At 47.4% G+C, this 21,983-nt stretch overlaps 1 protein-coding gene across 1 annotated transcript in view; it reads right to left on the bottom strand.

Annotated features, from left to right (window-relative positions):
• Nucleotides 1–2,940: 2,940 nt before the first annotated feature.
• GC (GC vitamin D binding protein) overlaps nucleotides 2,941–21,983 on the bottom strand; it is a 92,780-nt gene continuing 73,737 nt past the window's right edge. The window contains exons 8-13 of the mRNA XM_075066360.1: nucleotides 19,479–19,681; nucleotides 18,354–18,486; nucleotides 17,552–17,649; nucleotides 16,759–16,891; nucleotides 5,543–5,629; nucleotides 2,941–3,090 (exon numbers count right to left, since the gene is read on the bottom strand). Of these exons, the coding sequence (XP_074922461.1) occupies nucleotides 5,576–5,629; nucleotides 16,759–16,891; nucleotides 17,552–17,649; nucleotides 18,354–18,486; nucleotides 19,479–19,681 (621 nt within the window). The 3' untranslated portion in view covers nucleotides 2,941–3,090; nucleotides 5,543–5,575. The remainder of the gene's footprint in view (nucleotides 3,091–5,542; nucleotides 5,630–16,758; nucleotides 16,892–17,551; nucleotides 17,650–18,353; nucleotides 18,487–19,478; nucleotides 19,682–21,983) is intronic.

Here is a 21,983-nt window from a genome sequence, read left to right as displayed (position 1 = left end):
GCCATTATCTGACAAATCGTTTGTGCAAAAGAAGTTCAGCAACCAGAAGTTCCCTGTTACAAATCTCAGTGCCACCAAGTTCCACCTCACAGTGCAGCCTCAGTTTCCCCTTGTTTTTTGTGACTCCACTCAGCCACAAATGCCTTCCAGACTGCTTCAACGACTTAGTCCCATGCCTTCCTGGGTACCAGTGTCCACAGGCCTCCCGCTCAGGCCTATCAGTACTTCTTCCTCCCTATCAATACTTCTCCCTCACCCCCAATCAGGACACACCACATTCCTTCTTCCTCTGCACTCAAGGGGTCCTCTATAACCTCTCATTAGGGTCTGTGAATAGTCCTCTTTGTTCCCCTCCAGAAGTCCACAATAGTCCTGCGCAAACCTGGGCCCTCTCAATTGGCCGCTGGACCTGGGCTAACTCAGACTCCTTTCCCACACCCTTACCAAGAGAGACCTGACAGCTGCATATGCTTTCCCTTAGTTCTTCAGCAGAAGAGTCTCTGCTGTCCCCTGGGTCATTTCCTCAGGCAGCCCAGTAGAAAGGGCTCTAGCTCTCAGGAAAGAGTTGTCAGTCCACACTCCTTCGCTCACCCTCTTTCTTTCTTCCTCTGCAGTCCAACACCCTGTTCAGCTGTGGTGGGGTGGGGCTGACCAGCCACATACCCCTGGGGCCTTAAAAGGGGCAGGCTGCCCTGTTCCATTCCCATCTGCCATGGTCAATCCACTGCTTTATGGCTGCTTTGCAATGGTGGGACAGCACAAAACAGGTCACGTCCAGCTAGGGATCAGTTTCAGAAAGTCTAATGGGAGCTCAGTACCGTACAGCTCCTTGACCGGCACTGTTTGCTGTAGCAATTAATAAGTACATATTTCATAGTACAGACTGAGCTTCTTTCCTGACACTGATTTGTTTGGTACATGTCAACACATATTTAAGCGTCTTTGCACTGAGCTGATTGCCCTTGTTCGAGACAATTGTACAAATGAAAAAATGTCTTTAAAGCTTTACTATCAACCTCCCACCCTGCTGATAATCTTCCAGCCAAACACCCTGATGTGGAGAAATAGACTGTAGTTGTGCTCTGTAATGGGAATTAGCTCTGTCCATCAGGAGAGCTGTCATAAACAGATAGTTAAGGGTTAATGTCTCTTTTACCTGTAAAGGGTTAACAAGCTCAGTGAACCTGGCTGACACCTGACCAGAGGACCACTCAGGGGACAAGATACTTTCAAATCTTGGTGGAGGAAAGTCTTTGTTTGTGCTTTTTGGGTTGTTCTTTGTTCTCTCCTGGGATTAAGAGGAGCCAGACATGCAACCAGGTTTCTCCAATCTTTCTGAAACAGTCTCTCATGTTCTAATTAGTAAATACTAGATATAAAGACTAATTCGCTGTCTATTTGTTTTCTTGATTTGCAAATGTGTATTTTTCTGGAAGGATATTTTATCTCTGTTTGCTGTAACTTATACTTAGGCTGGGGAGAGGGAGTCCCTCTGGTTTATGTAAAGCTGAGACCCTGTAAACATTTTTCCATCTTGATTTTACAGAGATAATTTTTATTTTTTCTTTCTTTAATTAAAAGCTTTTCTTTTTAAGAACCTGATTGATTTTTTTTATTCTTGTGTAAGACCCAAGGGGAGTGGGTCTGAACTCACCAGGGAAAGTCTGGGAGGGGGAAGGGGGAGGAAAAGGGTAATTCCTCTCTGTTTTAGGATCCAAGGAGTTTGGATCAGCGTACCTCTCAGGGAAAGTCTGGGATGGGGAGAGAAGGGGGGAAAAGGTTAGTTCCTCTCTGTTTTACGATCCAAGGAGTTTGGATCAGTGCATATCTCAGGGTTTCCCAGGGAAGGTTTTTGGGGGACAGAAAGTGTACCAAACACTATATTTTGGTTGGTGGCAGCGTTATCAGATCTAAGCTAGGAATTAAGTTTAGAGGAGTACATGCAGGTCCCCACTTTCTGGACGCTAAAGTTCAAAGTGGGAATCAGACCTTGACAAGAGCGCTTTCCTCTTGAATGTCTCACTGCTTCTCCACTGTCTCTGCTGTCTGTACCCCAACTCTGTTGTCTCCCCACTTCCAGGAGAACTGGCAGTCCTTCGCCCAGCCTTTCGCCACAGCGCGAGCTGCAGTCCCTAGTCCAGCCCCTTGCTCGGGGGCAAACTGCAGTCATCCAGCTGGCTACTTCCTTCAGCGGCCAATGGGGCAAAGGAGAGGAGGGACCCCAACCCAGGGACCTTGTAGCTGTCAGCCGCTCACTGCCTCTCTTTTCCCTGTGCTGCTACCTACTTACTTTGGGCCACTTCCCCATAGCTCCAGCGCTACTCAGCCCTTGTATTAAGGCCAAGTCTGGGAGCCAGCCAGGCTGGAGCTCTGCTTGCTCCCCTGACCCTGCCCAGCACTGCTCTGTCCCAGGTACTTCTCTCTACAGGCAGCCAGTCCTTCTCCCTCAAGCTCCAGGGAGAGACCGAGCTCCTCTCTGCCCTGCAGCCCTTCTTATAGGGCCCAGCCTGGCCCTGATTGGTGGCTTCTAAGCCTTCCTCTGATTGGTTGGGTTCTGTGCCACAACTTCAAGGGCTGCTATTAACTCTTTGCCAGCAAGTGAGTGGCAGCTGCCCCATCACATGCTCTGTTTTCTCTTGAGTTGTTAAAATAGAGACTGGATTTTCCATGACAAAAGTTCCGGTGGAAGCTGGAGTGGAAACTGGAAATAGAACTTCTGCCCTCAGTTGGGTCAGATCATCAATCAGCTGATTTAAATGGGGGTAGGTCCACTAAAGTCAGGGATCTGATTTATAGCAGTGGGGATCTGGTCCAATCTAACTGAAAAAAGAGACTTCATCTCAGTGTTTGCAAGTATGGATTTTCCATTTAAACATGCCACTTTGTTAACATGATCATCTGGAAGGAGGTGCTAATGAAGCCTTTATTGAGGTTGCAATATACACAAATCACATTGCTGTAGTAATAGATAAGAAGCCGTGAGACTGATTCAAGCTCTTAGTTCTTGTGACTCAGGAAAAGCTGAGGTCTTCATTCATCACCATAAATGGGGAATCATTCTTCCCTTTAATTGCCATTTTTGCTTTGTGCCTACAAAGATGAAACAATTACCAAAGGTTATGATGTTTACAGAAATGAATAATCCAAAGGAATTAATTCAGTGTTCTGTTTCTCTCTAGCACCTAACCTGGACTGCAGTGTTGCAGTTTGCTGGGTAAAGTGCAGGGCCGGCTCCAAGCACCAGCATTCCAAGCTGGTGCTTGGGGCGGCATTCTGCAAGGGGCGGCAGTCCCTGTTGTTTTGCCCCCAAGCAGCGCACCGAATTATCTCCATGGGCAGCAGGGGCAGTCCATGTGCCCTTAGGATGGCAGGCGCATTTCCGTGGTGAGGGCAATTCGGTGGCAGCTTCTATGTTTAGCTGTCCGGGGCAGCTTCAGCTAAACATAGAAGCTGCAGCCAAATAGCCGCTGCTGCGGAAACACGCCTGCTGCCCTAAGGGCACACGGACTGCCCCCACTGCCTGCGGCGGAAATTCGGTGCGCTGCTTGGGGCAGCGAAAACTGTAGAGCCGGTCCTGGTAAAGTGTAAAAAGGATTTCCATGTATCAAATATGTGTTGCTTAGTTCTATAAAAGGCCCATGAAACATTGCATGAAGGGGAGAAATAGTCAAAGGGATCAGTGGAAGTTAGAAACTCAGCTCCTGAAATTTACTGGGATTTGGGTGCCTAACTCCCATTGGCTGCTTTGACAATCCCAGCCTGAAATGTCAGCTGCCAATTTTGAGAGTTGATTTATTAACAATGGAGAGTGTGGCATGTCTACCTCTCATTTCAAAAACTGTCATCCTCACAGAGAAAGTTAGGTTCTATTCCCGGCTGTTCTGCTCTGCAACCTTGGGCCAGTCACTTACCCTCTCTATCCCCATTGGAAAAAATTATACACCTCCTTTTCCTCCTCTTTGAAACCTCTGGATGAAAGATTGAGCAAACACTAGTAAAGATCAGTAAAGGTGCCAAACATAGAATCATTGCTTTTAAATCTAGACTAAGTCTAGCTTCTAAACCAGGCTAGAAATTCTTTCTGCTGTTGTTATTTTTCAATGTTATCTTATCAAACTAAACAAATGATCAAATAATTATAAGGCGGACATTGAGCTGAGCCATGATGTTTGGATTAGGATACAAACTTCCCCAAAGTTTGGGTCTGTTAGGAGCAGGGGTTAAGTTTGGGCCCATCTCAAGTAAAACAATGACAAAGAATAATGGTTGTTTTTCTCCAACATGCAATCACATGGACTGAGGTGGAAAGAATGATTATTATGTTCTAACAAAGTAACTCGACCAGTCAATTGATCAGATGACTCTTGACTCAAAATGTTTCCTGGCAAACTCTGCATTCTGTCAGCAAAATGATCAAAAGAAAAAAAAATTAGAATTGTTTTTTGTGTTTGTACAAGGAACAATATGACCCAAGCACATTGTTTAAGTTATGTCCCTTTCAGAACATAAATGTTAAGTCTTAAAAATAATACAGTTCTGCGAAGAAATATATTTGGTAAAGACAGGAAAGATCTTGATTCAAGTCAGGATTGTGACAAAACAACAACGATGGTTATTCCCCAGCTGATGTAAATTGGTAGAACCCTATTGAATGATATGGAGCTACAGTGATTTACACCAGCTGAGGATCTGGTCCCATACATCAGTTTCCTCTTCAGCATTACCCTCGGTATGTCTTCATGGCAGACTTCACTCAAGTTACATGCATTTGAGTTACTGGTCTTGAGTTAGCCTAGCCGGAGTGAGAATGGCCACATTGAAATAATACTTGGGTTGCTGCATCCAGAGTGTCACTGTATTCACTGACGTGAGGTATGAAGACTTCTGGGGGCACATCCCATGGTTCTTAGCACTGCAGTAAGCTGAGCCACTCTATGAATTCTCTTCCAACGACTTGTGGACGAAGTTTGTGTGTGGACAGGATTTGAGTTATGTGTAACACACAAGTTATAACTCTAGTTAGCTTTTGCAGCGCTCTGTTGTGATGGGCCTTTCCCGACTCTCAGGTGCACTGGGCGAATGTATTGCAGTTCACCAGTGCGGAAGCTCACCAGCACTGAAGGAAAGGCAGGATCAAGCTCCCACTCCAAATCACACACCCCTTGATCAACCCAAGTGCTTGAGTTTAGCTGCCAGGGGCCTTCGGTGTTGGTGGGGGATGGGACAGAGTTTATTCCTTAGTGATACATACTAAACCACATAAGGTGTACTCAGAGTTCACACATTTTTAAATCTCTTAAACTGTAATGACTAAGCCTAAAAGCTGATTTAAAAATCACACTAATTGCACTAAACACCATTCTAAGGCAAGCAATTCATTTACTGTGCTCTCTAATTCTCCCAGTCTGTGTAAAGACCTGACAAATAGCAGCACACAGTTTCCATCTTCAGTAGTCCTGTCCTTGTCCCACAGAGCGTTACCAATTAAATCATGCACTATAAACTGCCTGCATACAAAGTCCATGTCGGATTTGACACCTACCTAGGGAGGTTTTTTTTGTTTGCATTTCCACAGCTAGATCAACATGCAGGAATCGTGGTCACATGTGTGTCCAACTTCAGCGTTAATCTGAAAATGAGGCAAAAGATTCCATTATTATTCTGTAGCCTATTTAAAAATCAATAAAGGAATGTTGGAAGGAGAGTCTTGGTTGTGATGAAATTTCATAGTAGACTCTGGATGAAATTCACTCCTCTGTAGAGCCCAGCGCCAGGCCTATGTGTCACTTAACTCCCATTTAAGCTCTATTTTGAGGGAAGTAAGTGGTGCCTATGTGAGGTACTGGCCCTCTTGATTGGGCAATATCATGCTCTATGAACAAAATGGATGAGCTGCCTGACTAGTGACCTTCTATTTTAGTACTGGAAGAAGGTAGGCCTGGTGGTTAAGAAACTGGCCTGGCGCTCAGGAAATCCAGAGTCAACTTCTTGTGTGCCCTTGGGTAAGCTAGTTTTATCTTTCTGTTTTGCAGTTTCTCATCTGTAAATTGGAAATAATAATACCTTTCTTCCCCCGGCCCTCCCACCAACTCTTGTCTAGTTAGATTATAGGATGCAGTGTAGTTGTGTTGGTCCCAGGATATTAGAGAGACAAAGTGAGTGAGGTAATATCAAGTCTGCTGAAGAAAAGCTCTATGTAAGCTCGAAAGCTTGGCTCTTTCCCCAACAGAAGTTGGTCCAATTAAAAGACGTGACCTCCCCCACCTTGTCTCTCTGTTTAGATTGCAAGCTGTGTGGCACAGGCATTGTCTCTTGCTATGTGTGTGCTCTCAGTACAATGAGACCCTGATCTCGCTTGGAGTCTCGAGGCATTATTACAGCAATACAAATAATATGTAAGATGTTACATACAAACTAAAATTTGCCAGCCTTGAATAACCCAGAGCCTCAGCATCCTGTGTGACAGCAATAGATGTGCGAAAGGAGCAAATACTGATCAGCTCCACTTGTGGTTTTTGACAGACTGTTCTGGAAAGAGAAACATAACCTGTCTCTGTCCCTCACTGTGAGGCTCTACTAGCAGAAAATGAACCACAGTGTTAGTTTGCATCCCATGCTCAGTGGGGAAGCATAAATGCATCAAGGCAATTATCCACCTACAGAACATGTAACAAAGAGGATGGATGGTTATAGCTATTAGAAGAACATGCTTCTATTTATTCAAAGTGATTTTAATACTGCGTATTCTTAATAGGAAATCCTACACAAAACAGACTGACTGACCATGAAGAGAATCGTTTATTCTGAGCACGCATCTATTGTTGTTATAGAGCATCAGAAAAGTGCAAGAGAGCTACCCAAAACACTGAAGAGAGGCGATCCAAGCACCCAAGTGTTCACAGTCTAACTCAGCTAAGCAGGCTTTGCAGAACACTGGTTCAAACACAAGGGGGCATGGAGACCTCATCAGTGATGGGATTATCTCAGGAGGGTAACCATCAGCCAGAGGCGCCACCAGAAATGAAGTCTGATTGGCAATCTCTCTGCAGACTCAATGAGAGAGAGCAGATAAGGATAATTAAAAGATGAAAAAATACAGAGGAAGGGCACAATTAGTGGGAGTTTTGTCACTGACTTTGACCCCATGAGGAATTTAGAGTAGCCTCACCTGCCAAGGCCAAGTGGTAAGGCATCCTCTTATACCACTGCACAGACTGTCTGGGTCACAGTACAGTTGAGGAGAACAGTTTTGCTACTCCTTTCCTAAGCAGGTGAGTAAAGAGGCCTTGAATCTGCCCAACCTGAGCAGCTCAGTAGATGCAGAAGGGAAATAATTTACTGTTGGTATTGGTCACTCACAGATTACTTCCCTGTCCGCCCCGGCCCCCTTCCACCTGAGCCAGACGAGGGAATCAGGAAGTGAATTGTGACTCTCCATCACAATTTACTGCCTGGTATGCTCACAGGATGGCTCAGCTATTGGGTGTCCTGTGCTCAGAGCAGATACGTAGTCATTACTTATGAAGCCATAGTTTGGCCAACAAAGTGTAAGGGGAAAAGCTGTCAGGAAAACCAAAATATTCTCTGAGAGTGCAGGGAGATTTAGGAGCACTACTATATAACAGAAAAAGACTCAACCACACACACGACTCTAAAATAAAGCCCATTCTCTTGCTCAGAACAAACAACTGTATATTTTAAAGCTCCTAAAAAATTGCCCTTTTAGCTAGCTATAGCGTCTGGATCTATATGATTTTAAAAGTCACCCCCCCCCCCCCAACCAATGGAGAGTAACTTAGGCCTGTGTTTCATGTGTATGGGGAAGAAGTGGCAATCCAGTCCTAGATTTCAGATCCTACGGGAAAGGATCTGAAAAGAAGAAAAGACGGTTACTCACCTCTGTAACTGTTGTTCTTTGAGATGTGTTGCTCATATCCATTCCAGTTAGGTGTGTGCGCGCCGCGTGCACGTTCATCGGAAGATTTTTACCCTAGCAACACTCGGTGGGTTGACTGGGTGCCCCCTGGAGTGGCGCCGCTATGGCGCCGAATATATACCCCTGCCGACCCAGCCACCCTTCAGTTCCTTCTTGCCGGCTACTCCGACGGAGGGGAAGGAGGGTGGGTTTGGAATGGATTTGAGCAACACATCTCGAAGAACAACAGTTACAAAGGTGAGTAACAGTCTTTTCTTCTTTGAGTGCTTGCTCATATCCATTCCAGTTAGGTGATTCCCAAGCCTTATGTAGGCGGTGGGGTCGGAGTGAAATGTGGCAGAATGTAAAATTGCTGAGTCAGAGGCTGCAGCATCTCTTGACTGTTGAACCAGAGCATAATGCGAAGCAAGGGTATGGACCGAGGACCATGGAGCCTGCGCGATAGATCTTGTGGGTAGGTACATGAGCCAGCAAGGCAGCAGAATGAGCCTGGCCTCCGTGTAGAATGCATTGCGTGATATGGCTTGGGGAAGATGTGTGCCGAATCACGGCGAGAGCTGCACATCATCCCAAGATGAGATCCTCTGAGAGAAACAGGTAGGCCTTTCCTTCGGTCAGCTACTGCGGCTGAGATTGGGGCGTGTTACAAATGGTTTTGTCCGCTCAACATAAATGCGAGGTCTCTACAGACGTCCGAGGAGTGCAACTGTTTGCCCTTGTGGGAGTGTGGCATGAAAGGCTGAAACCTCATGAGGCTGGAAACCACCGGGTTAGGAGGGCAAAGCTGGGTGTGGTCGTAAATCGTGCACCTTGTCTTTGTGACCATAGTAGTTAGGGCGAACCACCGTAAGAGCCCTGAGCTTGGAGACATTGGCGGCGATGTAAGCTACAGAGAGAACTGTTCTCCAAGACAAGTTATGAGCAGCGAGCAGTCGTCGTAACGGCTCGAATGGAGGAGACATAAATCTGGTATTAATCAGGGTTGAGGCCCAAGTTGGCGTGGGCGGCGGCGGCTGTAAGCGCTCCAAGTACCTTGGGAACCTTAATCAACATACCGAGTGTAGAGGAACACGAACGACCATCTTAGCCTGGGTGGAAGGTAGAGGATTGCTGCAGAATGTTACCCTCGATGAGGACACGCTCTAGGCCCTGCTGTTGTAAGAAATAGAATAATTATAGACGTATTGGACGAAGAGGGTAGTCCAAATAGAATGAGGATCGAGACTCAGCGGAGTAAGATCAAGCGTTTCGCACCTGCAGGGGAGAACCACTTCCACTATGTCCAGGAGGTACGCATACCAGGTGTGAAGGCTTTGCCTGCGTACCAATTTAGTCGACGCAGCAGTCCACCGTGAAGTGAAGAGACTGCAGGTCCGGGTGGCAAGTCTGTGCTGTGGTCCTGAGGTATGAGGTCTGGGTGAGTGGTAGGGTAATGTGGTGTCTATTGACAGGTCAAGCAATGTGGTGTTTCAGTGCTGCCTGGACTCCACGCGTAGCAGGAGAGATCATGAGATGATGCGCACCCTGCCCTTGCAAAGGTTTGAGACAGGACCCATGAGCCGAGGGGGGAACATGTGGCAGTGAAAGGAGTTGGCTCTTCCTCACAGCATGAGGAAGCGTCCGAGTAGATTTCCCAGGGAGACAGAGGAGAGACAGACTCGGACATTTTCCTGTTCTATGTGTAAGCGAACAGGTCTATATGGTGGGAAAAATCCCCACTTCTGGCAAGAGAATACATACCATCGGGCCGAGACGACCCACTCGGGAGATAGGAAAGATCGCCTGCTGAGTCAAAGCGCCAAGGTGTCCGAACGCCTGAAAGAAAGGATGCCATCAGATTTATCGAGGTGGCTGTGCAAAAGTCCCAGAGATGGATGTCCTCCTGACAAAAGGGGAGGATCATGTCCCTCTCCTGGTTGTTTATGTAATCACTGGCGTGTGTGTTGGGCTGTAAACACCGAGACACCACGGCTTGTGCAGCTGCTGCTGGAACCCCTGGCATGCCCCGGCAGACTGCTCTCATTTTGGACCTATTGATGTGGAACGCTAGCTCCCAGAAAACAAAGGCCTAGCTCGAAGGTGACCGAGGTGAGCCCCCGAGTGAAGAGACAGTGAGGGCTGGGGCAGATGGAATGACATCCCTGGTCCACACCAGGGAGGGAGTTAGCACCATTCTAGGGAACCTAGGGTGCTCGAGGAAAGAATGGTTGACTGTCATGGACCAATTGGGTCCCTGTCGGGCGGTTACACCGATTTGAGCCAACATTGGAGGGGACAGAAGGCAGAGCTTGATGTGTTCTGGCTTACAACTTGCGGCAGCCAGGGACCCGGAGACGAGACAAGAGCGAGGCCGAGCTCTGTGTGACATGTCTGCAGGCCTCAGTATGATTTGGTGCCATTGCCTGAAACCGTGGTGTGTGTAAGCGGCTTCTGGTTAGGTCGGAGGTCCGAGGATAGCTCTATGCAGGAGTCTAACCTCTGCGTGGGAACCAGAGTGGATGTTTTCCATTAGTGATCATTCAGGCTAGATTGTGTGTGAATGGTCCTTGACGATGACCGCATGCTGAGTGACTTGTGTCTCGGAGTCTCCTCGGATAGTCAGTCATCCAGATACAGAAAACGCATAACCGATGTCGGCAGAGGTGGGTGGCGACTACGGCCCCTACAATGCACTTGGTTAATGCCCGTGGGGCTGTAGAAAGGCCAAACAGCAGGACCGTAAACTGGAAGTACTGACGGTTGGTTAGAAAGCGGAGGTATGCTCTGTGTGTGGAGGAAGATGGGCGATGTGAAGTACGCTCATTCATTTCGGAGGGCGGCATACCAGTCCCAGGATCCGAGATGGGTATATGTGTTCCCAGGGATACACTGCGGAACTTCAACCTTATCATAAACTGGTTGAGTTCCTCATAGGTCTAGGATAGGCTGAGACCTCCGTATGATGGTGGGGATTAGGGAATAACGGGAGTAAAAACCCGCAATTCTCTTTCGTCCATTGGCGTTGCACGTCTTGTAAGAGGAATTTGCGTTGACGAGGGAGTCCCTGAAGAGGACAAGGGTTGGAACAAATTGGAGGGTGGTACCCATACTCCACCATGTGTAAGAGCCAGCGAACTTGAAGTTAACTGGGACCTCGCCAAGGTAGAGAGTGGGATCCTGCCTGTAACTGGTATGTCGCCGGATCGGCGCACCCTTCGAAGTTTGTCTTTGTCCCGGTGGTGATTGTGAGGGACCTCGATCTTGGCCCTCTAGGGTCCTGACGGTCATCTGCGACCACCTCGGCTGCACCGTCTGCCAAGGTCTTGTCTGTGCTAGGCACAGAGTATGGCTGTGTGGCTGGGGACGAAAGAGTCCTGCGTTAGGTCGTCGAGCGTATGCAGCGCGAGAGAAGCACATTAGGACCCTGTTCTCCCTCAGCGTGTTGCAGCCTGGGGTTGACTTCGCGCGCAAAGAGGCCTTTACCATCAAATGGTAAGTCCTAATGAATGGGTATACTGCCGCTCCGGCCAGAGGTTTGAAACCTGAAAGCTGTGCAATGCTCCTCACGGTTACGAGGCCTGAGGGAAGCTCTGGCCACCTTTTTCCTTCCTCCAGAGGGCAGTGAACTCTTGGCGGGAGTCTTGATGGAGAAGCTCCATAACTTATCCACCGCCGCCCAGGTGTGTGATATATAGGCGTAGCAAGGCCTGTTGATTTGCGCAAGCAGAGCTAGTAAGGCCCTCTGCCAGAGTACTCCAGAGTGTGAGTAGGGTCATTCGCTCCTCCTTCGATTGTGGGGCTGGCCATGCCATTTCTTTCTCTTAACGGACTAGCGGACTAGTTTTAGTCGGAGAGGAGTGTTAGTTGATCATGACATAATTAGTCGTACGCTCCCTAGAGTATCGGCATTCGCCTGTTGGTGCCGAATAAATGGGGTGAGTGCCCCGTCGAATTGCATACCGCCGAGGTAGATCCATTGTCCACGTCCGGAGGCCCTACCTCCGGGCCTCCGTGCACCTGTGGAGGTCCACATGAGTGGTCACCGCCCTTAGGAGGTCCTGGATGGGGCCTCTCAGGTTGTTGGCGGCACTTGATCAGAATCGTGGTTCTGCCAGAACATATAAAAGCTTGTCTGGACTGTTGGGCGGACCTTGATGCGTGTCCAGATGGCCATGGAGGTGCTGAAAAATCATGGGCAGAGTCTCTGACTCTACCGGACCTTGCCCAACTCGGCACCGGGGACCGGTACCGGAAGGCATACCGGTACCTGGAACTAGATCCGGACCTGCAACCAGAGCGGTGCCGGGAGGTCGACTGAGATCTCGAGGTTGGGAGTGGCTACGGGAGTCACGGTGCCTGTAGCAGTGCTGGGAGCCAGAACGGTGCCGAGATTAGCGGGTCAGTGAACGGGACACCGACCGGTGCGGCGAGTGCGACCGGTACCGAGGAGAACAGCATCGGGACTGCAAATGGCGTCAGGAGCGGGAGTGCCAACGGGACCTGGAGCATCTGCAGGACCGTGATCATGAATGGTGCCGCTCTGGTGTGCCGACAGAGGATGGTCGTATCAAGGGAGGCTTGCCAAGAGACTGTATTACCCGCACCAGCGGTGCCGGGGGTTCAGGCAGCATCCGCTCTGTCATGGCAATGAGATCCCTTGCCGTTGGGAATGTCTCTGGCGTGGAGGGAACAGTAAGCTCAACCATAGTGCATACCGGGGAGCTATCAGGCACCGGATTCAACAGCCCTCGTGGGACCGGGATCGACGGTACCAACATCGCTGGTGCTTCGGCAGGTGTTGGTGCTGGGCGATCCGACTTAGACGAGCTCCCTGGCTGCGGTGCAGTTTGCACGGAAGCAGCACGAGCAGGGAGCTCAACCATGGCATGCGCCGGGGAGCAGTCAGGCACTGGAGTCGACGGCCCTTGTGGGACCGGGATCGATGGTGCTGACGTTGTCGGTGCCTCGGCAGGTGTCGGTGCCGGATGATCCAACTTAGATGAGCTCTCTGGCTGCGGTGCAGTTGGCACAGTAGCAGCAGGAGCAGGAAGCTCAACCACGGCGCATGCCGGGGAGCTGTCAGGCACTGGATTCGATGGCCCTGTGGGACCGGAATCAACGGTGCCGATGTCATCGGTGCCTCTGCAGGTGTCGGTGCCGGGCGATCCGACTTAGATGAGCTCTCAGGCGCGGTGCAGTTGGCACGGAAGCAGCAGGAGCAGGGAGCTCAACCACGGCGCGTGCCGGGGAGCTGTCAGGCACTGTCAGGAGGAGTCGTGAACTTTCTCGACCTCGGAGAGAGGGATCGGTGCCGAGCCAACTTCGGTGCCGGTGCCGGCCGGTGTCGAGAGGCCTTGGCAGTGCCAGTGGGGTCTGGTGCCAGGGAGGCGCTTCTGCCTGCCGAGTGACCAGCGCTTGGTGCCGAAGGTGGAGGGTAAGTGAAAGTCCCGTTCCATTTTGTTCTCGGCTTAAAAGCCTTGCAAATGGGGCACTTAGCTGTGAAGTGCGATTCCCCGAGGCACCTCAGACAGGAGTCGTGCAGATCTCCTGTCGGCATCAGCTTGTGGCAGGCTGAGCACAGTTTAAAAACTGGTGAGCCGGGCATGGGCTCTGGCATCGGGTGCGGGGAAGGGGCTACTCCCCGAACCCCGCTAACTATGGTTAAACTAACTATGCTAGCAAATAAAAAACGCATAAGTATAGATAAATATATATAAAAAAGGATTATAACTATATAACTATATACACGAGAACTACGAGAAGCTAGGGAAGGTGGAGGTCAGCTAAGCTGCGCTCCACTGTTCCAATGACCGACATGGGCGGTAAGAAGGAACTGAAGGGTGGCTGGTTTGGCAGGGGTATATATCCGGGGCCATAGCGGCGCCACTCCAGGAGGCTCCCAGCCGACCCACCGAGTGTTGCTAGGGTAGAAATCTTCCGACAAATGTGCACGCGGCGCGCACACACCTAACTGGAATGGATATGAGCAAGCACTTGAAGAAGAACTCATCAATACCCAGACAATTTTAAATGGTTGCCAAGATGACAAAAAAAAACAAACAAAAAAACAAAACCATTAAACAAAAAGAGGCAGAAAAAGTAATTTTTTAGCAGTATGAATTAGGGAATAGAAATTAAATTGGTTGGTCACTTCCTACTAAATCAACAGCATGAGAAAGTGATCACAAGAAGGATAACTCCAGGAGAGGGACATTAGGAGACACACATGGAAAAATGACCAACCAAAAGGACTTTATAATCAACTCTACTGACTGGGCTGTCATAGTTTGTTCTCCAAGACCTCACAATGAACTCAACAGGAACAATGGGCTGAACTGAAGGAATATAGAATGTTTGGCTACTATGCGGTTACTTAAATTTGTGATGAAAGTAGACAGATTATCACCAGCTAGAATTCTGTCAGGTGGCAGTAAATAAATAAATAAATAGGGTTCCCAAATTAGCTGGCTGCTCTGGTGCTTCTGGATCCAGGAGGTCAAGAGATTAACCAAGCTTTGCTGGGGATGTATTTGGGCAGATGGAAGACATTCTCTGAGGAGCTGTCTTCCAAGCATGCAAAGGCAAGCCTCTGACCACTCACTGCTCCTGACCTCTGGCCCTGATCCTGCAACTTTTATGGGTGAACATACCCCCTTCATCGTGTGGAGCCCTAGGGACTTCAGTGAGGTGCCATGTGGGCTCAGAGATCTCCCTGCATGGAGCCAGTTTCAGAATCAAGGCTTACAGAGTATGTGTGATGAACAAGATCATAAATAATTTCTGTCTGCTTATGTTTGAATTGATATCGGTCAAATCCAGGTGTTTTCACTCCGGCAATCTCCCATTAAAAGGCAACAAAACCAGAATGTTGGGCTCAAGCTTTGCCCCAGTAAAATTGTCAAGCTTCGAGCCAAGAACGGGCATACTCAATTCCTTCCAAAACCAGGAAAAATAATGCAGTCACATATAATCATAGATTCTAAGGCCAGAAGGGACCCTTGGGGTCATCAGTCTGACCTACTGAATAACAAAGGCCAGAGAATTTCCCCAAAATAATTCCTAGAGCAGATCTTTTAGAAAAACACTCTGCTTTGATTTTAAAATCGTCAGTGATGGAGAATCCTCCATGACCTTAGGTAGATTACTACAATAGTTAATTACTCTCACCACTAAAAAATTACACCATATTATCAGTCTGAATTGGTTAATGTCAGCTTCCAGCCATTGGTTCATGTTATACTTTTCTCTGCTGGATTGAAGAGTCCATTAACTATTTGTTCCCCATGGAGGTACTTATAGACTGTAATCAAGTCACCCCTTAACTTTCTATTTGTTAAGTTAAATAGATTCAGTTCCTTGAGTCTATCACTATAAGATATATTTTCTAATAATTTAATCATTCTTGTGACTTTTCTTTGGACTCTCTTCAATTTATTAACATCTTTTTGAATTGTGGGCACCAAAACTGAACTCAGTATTCCAGCAGAGGTCACAACACACAGGTAAAATAACCTTTCCACTCCTACCTCGACATTCCCCTGTTTACTCACCCCAGTATCGCATTAGCTCTTTTGGCCACAGCATCATGCTGGGAGCTCATGTTCAGCTCATTGTTCACTGTGTCCCTCAAATCTTTTTCAGAGTCACTGCTTCCCAGGATAGAGTCAACCATCCTGTAAGCATGACCTACATTCTTTGTTCACAGATGTACACGTTTACATTTAGCCATATTAAAATGCATATTGTTTGCTTGTGACTAGTTTATGAAGTGATCCAGATAGTTCGGAATCAGTGACCTGTCTCTTCATTATTTACCACTCCCTCAATTTTTTTGGTCATGTGCCAACTTTATCAGTGATGATTTTATGTTTTCTTCCATGTCATTGATAAAGATGGCTTATCTGTAGAGCTACCGGCTATTTGCCAGGAAAGTAAGAAGCATTAAGTGTAGCCATTGAGTCACCAGGTGAGCACTGCTGGGTGCTGTCTGGACACCAGCCATAAGTGCCAATTAGAGGATAACATCACCCCTTGTTATTATCAGATATTGCTGGAGCAGTTCCTCCACCCAAACCCGCCCAAGCCTTGCTCTTGTTCTGAAATCAGACATTCAGTGGGTATCCTGAAAAGCAGGCTAGACTGTGCCCAGCTAAAGAAATCCACAATGCAGGGAGAGGACACTAGGAGTGTTCTTTCTCTTGGGCTCCTGTACTGAGGCTAAGCATAGCCCCCATCATGCCCACTGGGCCATGCTAATGCTGTAGTACTGCTCTCCAGTGGGCATGAGGTGAGGGAGAGTATGGGCAGAACAGGGGGCAGTGCGTGGTGCGCCCATTCAAAGGATAAGGGAGCTTTTCCTCCCGGGTACATCCTGCTTGGTGCTCCAGGATGAGTGTGGCTTTTGTCCTAAGGGTGTAGGTAGTACCCTGGAAAGGACTTTGGAGGTGCCATTCAGGGGTGCTAGTTCTGCAGGAGCTCTTGTTGCACTCTCAGGAAGAGATGGAGTAGATCTGGGAAGGAGAGGATGCAGGGCCAGAGAACCCACTGGTACCTGCATCCAATGGTCACTGCTCTTCCAGAGCAGAGATGGAATCAGCAAGGAAGCTATGGAAGCTTAGGGACTCCATGACCTTAGGGGGCAGGGAAGATTCCCTCCTCCATGGCCTCATCAGGGATCCCTAGAGAATACAAAAGCTGGCTATTTGGGCTGTGTGGTGATTTTCAGGATTTGACCCTAAATGCAGAGTTGCAGCAGCTACAGGAGGAGTCACATGACAGAAGACAACCAAATAAACATCCGCTGAACATCACTGAAGATAGCAGAGAAAGAGATGGCACTTTACCTTCAAGCCACAGTACAATGGAGGTGCATTCATAATACAGCATGTGGAGGCGAAATCGGCTCTCCGCTCCACCAGCTCTGTGAGGGAGGCTGGTGTTGCATCAGGCATTGTCTTGATGAAGCTTTCTTTCAGTCTGCAATGTGGTGGCAACAGGTCAGATTTTAAAGGACACTTTAGTGACAGAATAAGCACTAAAAATGACACTGATCTGTTGAATTCATGTACAAATACATCAATGGCAAAACACTCACTGATTCTAAGGAGCACAGGACAGCACTCAGTGGGCCTGATCCACTGCACCTATCAGCAACCTCAGCTACTAGCAGCCCTGCCTTAAAACTAAGGTGGGCAGAAGAAGTCATTGCCTTGTCCCCTTTCAAGAGAAATCACCCCCGAGCCACAGATAATTTACACATCCCTTAATTCCAAGCATTTTTGTCTGGACACAGGTCACATGGGCTATTTCTATGCTGTTATTTGAAGAGCATAATTCTCAGTGAGGTTTCTGGTCCAAATATATCCGCTTTCTGTGAATATCCTCCATTATTCACTTCACATTCCTACATTTCCCAAGACACTCGTGCCTGTGAACTTGGTCACTAGAACATCTGTAGAAAGTGAACTTAAAAGGGGAAAAGACATAGCTCAAATGAAGTTTAAAAAAGTGTAGGAATATTCAGGACATATTGTAGGTAAGGCCCTATTAGTCAAGAATGGAGAAGAAGCTTTAGAAGCAAATGGTGGAAGTAGAAGAGTAGTAGAGGATCAGGAATGTGTAGAATTTAATTCTTACTTCTGTTTGAATTCAAGGAATGTTAGGTCATTATATTCTCCACATAGCTCATCGGCCTTTGTTAGGAATTTGAATATTTCCCCTCTCAGCTGTGGTCTCTGTGGTGCAGAAAGAAAGGAATATTTCTATAATCAAGTAATCCCCTTGTCTGTCACAATGCATTGTACTGATCTGCTAGCTGTGGCTGGCACCAGAGGTGAAAGTAAGCTAGTACGGTCCAGTACGGCGTACTGGCAAGAGCCAATATGCCGAGCCGGACTGGACTGGCTTCTGTGCTGGTGATTTAAAGGGCCCAGGGCTCCAACCGCTGCGAGGAGCCTCGGGCCCTTTAAATCCCTGCCGGAGCTCTGGCAGCTGGGCTTCAGCAGGGATTTAAAGGGCCCAGTGCTCTGGCCACTGCAGGGAGCCCTGGGTCCTTTAAAGCACTGCTGGAGCTCCGGCAGCCAGGCGTGGGTGGGGGTTTAAAGGGCCTGGTGGTCCGTCCGCTGCGGGGCGCCTTGGGCCCTTTAAATCCCCACCGGAGCTCCGGCAGTCGGGCTTGGGCAGGGATTTAAAGGGCCCGGTGCACCGGTCTCTAAATCTCGAAAGGCCTCGCCTCTTCCAGTTGAGGCCCTGCCTCTTTTGGTTGAGGCCATGCCTCTGCTCAGGACTCCGGCATACAGGTAAGTCCTTTAAGTTACTTTCACCCCCGGCTGCACATACAAACTCTGTGTAAGTTTGGGAAAGTTTTAGGGGAAGGAGAAATTTAAGAGCAAGGCATAGGGCGTCTGAATGTGAGAGACAAAAATATGACACTTGTTACCTTGCTAGAGACACAAGCTATGGAATCCGCAACGGTACAGCATACATTGACAAGATTATGGGTAGCATCATACACCTTAGTTAGGAACACCTCTGGGATGTTGGTTTGCCTTCGCGCTATCTCAAATGTGAATCTGCAATAGGAGAAGAAAAACACAGTACCCTCTAGTTTGTATGTTCATCATAGGATGAAACCAGATCCCTCATTCCAGCATTGCTGACAAACTTTAGATGATGCTATCTTGCAACTACAAAAATACCAATTTCTCCAGTGTGTATTACAGGCAGGGCTGGTAGTGCCACTTATTATTAACATTTCCTGATACTTCCCATTGTCACTATTTTTCTTATTATTATTGTAAGCTCTTTGGGGGAAGGGACTGTGGTCCAAATCCTCAGATACCCAGGTGCCTAACTCTCATTGGGTTAGGTGCCTAAATATCTTTGAAGATCTACTTTTTTGTGTGTCAGTACAACAACAAGCACAATAGGACCCTAATACTGTTGGGAGCTGTGAGGTGATATTCCTGAAGAGAGGCAGGATGGTCTTGTGGTTAAGGCACAGGACCGGGACTCAGGAGATTTGGGTATATTCCTGGCTCTGACGCTGACTCCCTGTCTGTACTTGGGTTAGTCACTTAATGCTTCTGTTCACATCATAATACTTCCTTCTCCCCACCTCACTCTGTCTTGTCTATTTAGATTGTTAGCTCTTTGGGGCAGGGACTGTCTCTTATTAGGGTTATGCAGCACAAAGCATGATGGGGCCCTGTCGCAATGAGGACCTCTTGATGCTGCTGACATACAAATGATATAGAATCATAGCGTTTAAGGTCAGAAGGGACCATTATTATCATCTGGTCTGACCTCCTGCACAATGCAGGCCACAGAATCTCACCCACCCACTCCTGCATCAAACCTGTGTCTGAGCCACCGAAGTCCTTAAATCACGGTTTAAAGATTTCAAGGTGCAGAGAAACTTCCAGCAAGTGACCCAGTAATCATAAACCAAAGGCAATTAACCCAGTGCTTTCGAGAAGTGTTAGAATGAAACTAGGACTCCCTTTATCAGCAAGAACCACTGTTCTGTCGGGGCTAGGGGAAGAAGGACAATGAGCCTACGTACTGATCCATTGGATGGCTCCCATCGACAGTGCACAGCTGTTCATCTGTGGGCTTTTGGATTTCCGGCAGTTGAGGTGATTTAGCAGGTTGCAGTGAATACATGCACAAGTAGTTTTCCAGGAGATTTTTTCCTTTGCAACAATCAGAAATTTTTTCATCCTTGGATGATAGTTTAGTGCAGATTTTTGTGGTGAGTTCTGATAGCTGTAAAAAAAAGACAGCAGTGAGTTTAAGAACCGAAGTATAGTGATACCTGGCATTTTTACAATGGTTTACCTGTTCTAAACAGTGTGCAGACAATGACTACTGAATTCCCACTATGCCCTTAGGAGGCATTTGGGTAAATATTATTATCTCCATTTACAGATGGGAAAACAAGCAAGAAGATGAAATGATTTGCTCAAGGCCAAACAGTGAGTCAGTGGCAGAACTATGATTACTACTCAGGACCTCCTGACTCCCAGCCCCGTGGCCATTCCTCCAGTGCCTTATCTATTATTAATAAGAAGTCTGTTGTGTTTGGAACAACAACATTTCCAGTTACTGCCCTGGGCTTTGGATCCAGGTCCTGGAGTTCAGCGTGAGGAAAAAAAAGTGAGTTCATAAGACCTTAAGTGAATTGCACAAGCTGGAGAGAAATTTACCTCTGCGCTGTCAAACAACTCCAGATCCCAAACAGTCTCAAAATGACAATGTGTCAAATAATAAAAACACATGGTAGAAGGATGACAATATCAGAACCAATTCCTGATGGTTGAGATACTGAAAAGGCATGACTCTGGCTTTTGCAGCCTCTGAAAACTGGCTTAACTTTTCCTACCTGCCACAAACCTCACAAAGTTCAGCTAGTGAACTTTGGTATTGGGCTTCGAATGCAGGGTTGGGTGCAATGCTCAGGGTTATGTGTCAGTTTTCAAATGCTTAGAGTCCATATCATCTTAACAGTAATCAGTCAAAGCCAATTTTCTTTGCACACATGGATGTCACTGTCACAAGGCATCATTGTAAAAGCCGAGTAGATTTTAGAAGAGGATTAGACATTGAAGTCAAGATACTCAAAAGTAACTAGTGAGTTCTGGTGCCTCCATGTTTAGGTGCCCAACATAGGATACCATCAAGGTGATTTTTTTAGAAAGCATTGAGCACTCATTCTCTGCAATTGAAACCACCGTAAGTGTCAAGTTAGGCACCCCAAAATTGAGATACCCCAGATCACTAGTCACTGTTGAAAATCTGAGGTACTCCCTTCTCTTCATGTCTCATTATATAATGCCTGCATCTGTAACTTTCACTCCATGCATCTGAAGAAGTGAAGTTTTTTACCCACCAGGGCTGGCTCCAGGCACCAGCCGATCAAGCACGTGTTTGGGGTAGCCCCTTGGGGCTGGGCGGCGCTCGGGTGTTTGTTTTTTGGTTTTTTTTTTTTGATTCATCGGGACAGCACTGGGAAGTTTTTTTTTTGTTTCAGCGACGGTGTTCAGGGGGGGCAGCGCTTCGGGGGAGGGCAGCGCTCGGGGGGGCGGGCTGGCGCAGCGATCGGGGGGCGGGGGAACTGGATAGTTTGCGGAGCGACTATCTGGGTGGCGGGGGGCTTGGCGTGGCGCTCAGAGGGGGGGAAGGGGCTTGGCATGGCAAAAAAAGTTAGAGCCGGCACTGTTACCCACGAAATCTTATGCCCAAATAAATCTGTTAGTCTTTAAGGTGCCACTCCTTGTTAATCTGAATACAAATATCATCCATAATTTGACTATTTAGGATAAAACTGTAGAACTGATATTAATCCCCAAACTTTAGGACATAAAGACTAAAGACTGAGGTTAGGAAGACATTTCCTCCACAGATACATTACTGCCTAGGAGGGAAACTAATGGATGAATTAATATAGAAACCAAATAAAAGAATTTTGAATGGATGTATTTACTCAAACTCCACAGCAGTGTGGATGGGCACCTATCAAATAGAGAAATCCATCCGCTAACTTCTTCTTCCATGAGGAGGAGTAAATAAAGAAATAGGGAAAACAATTAGCAGCACAAGTGATTATTATATTGATAAATTAGCTGGTGATTTGAAAACTCAATTACAAATACAGAAATAAATACATGAAATGGGAAATCGAATGGAATCACTCATGCTACTCTCTAGAGATCCCATTTTAAAGAGGTCTTTATAATTAATACAGTCATCTGAAACTAGGGCTGGTCTACACTACCGCGGTAAATCAATTTAATTTATGTAACTTTAGTTACGCAAATAATGTAACTGAAGTCAATGTAGTTAGATCCATTTACCGCAGTGGCTACACTGCACTGTGTTGACAGGAGAGCGTCTCCTGTTGACTTCCCATATGCTTCTCGGGGAGATGGAGTATACAAATTGATAGGAGAGTGCTCTCCCATCGATTTAGTGTGTCTTCACCAGACCCGCTAATCTACCAGTAAGTGTAGACATGCCCTAAGAGAAAAGAAACCCAGAGGGAATAAGCAGCAGAAACAAAACAAGCCCC

Source organism: Chelonoidis abingdonii, chromosome 5, assembly GCF_003597395.2.
Source record: "Chelonoidis abingdonii isolate Lonesome George chromosome 5, CheloAbing_2.0, whole genome shotgun sequence".
NCBI classification, from domain to species: Eukaryota; Metazoa; Chordata; order Testudines; family Testudinidae; genus Chelonoidis; species Chelonoidis abingdonii.
This window is presented reverse-complemented; position numbering and strand designations above follow the sequence as displayed.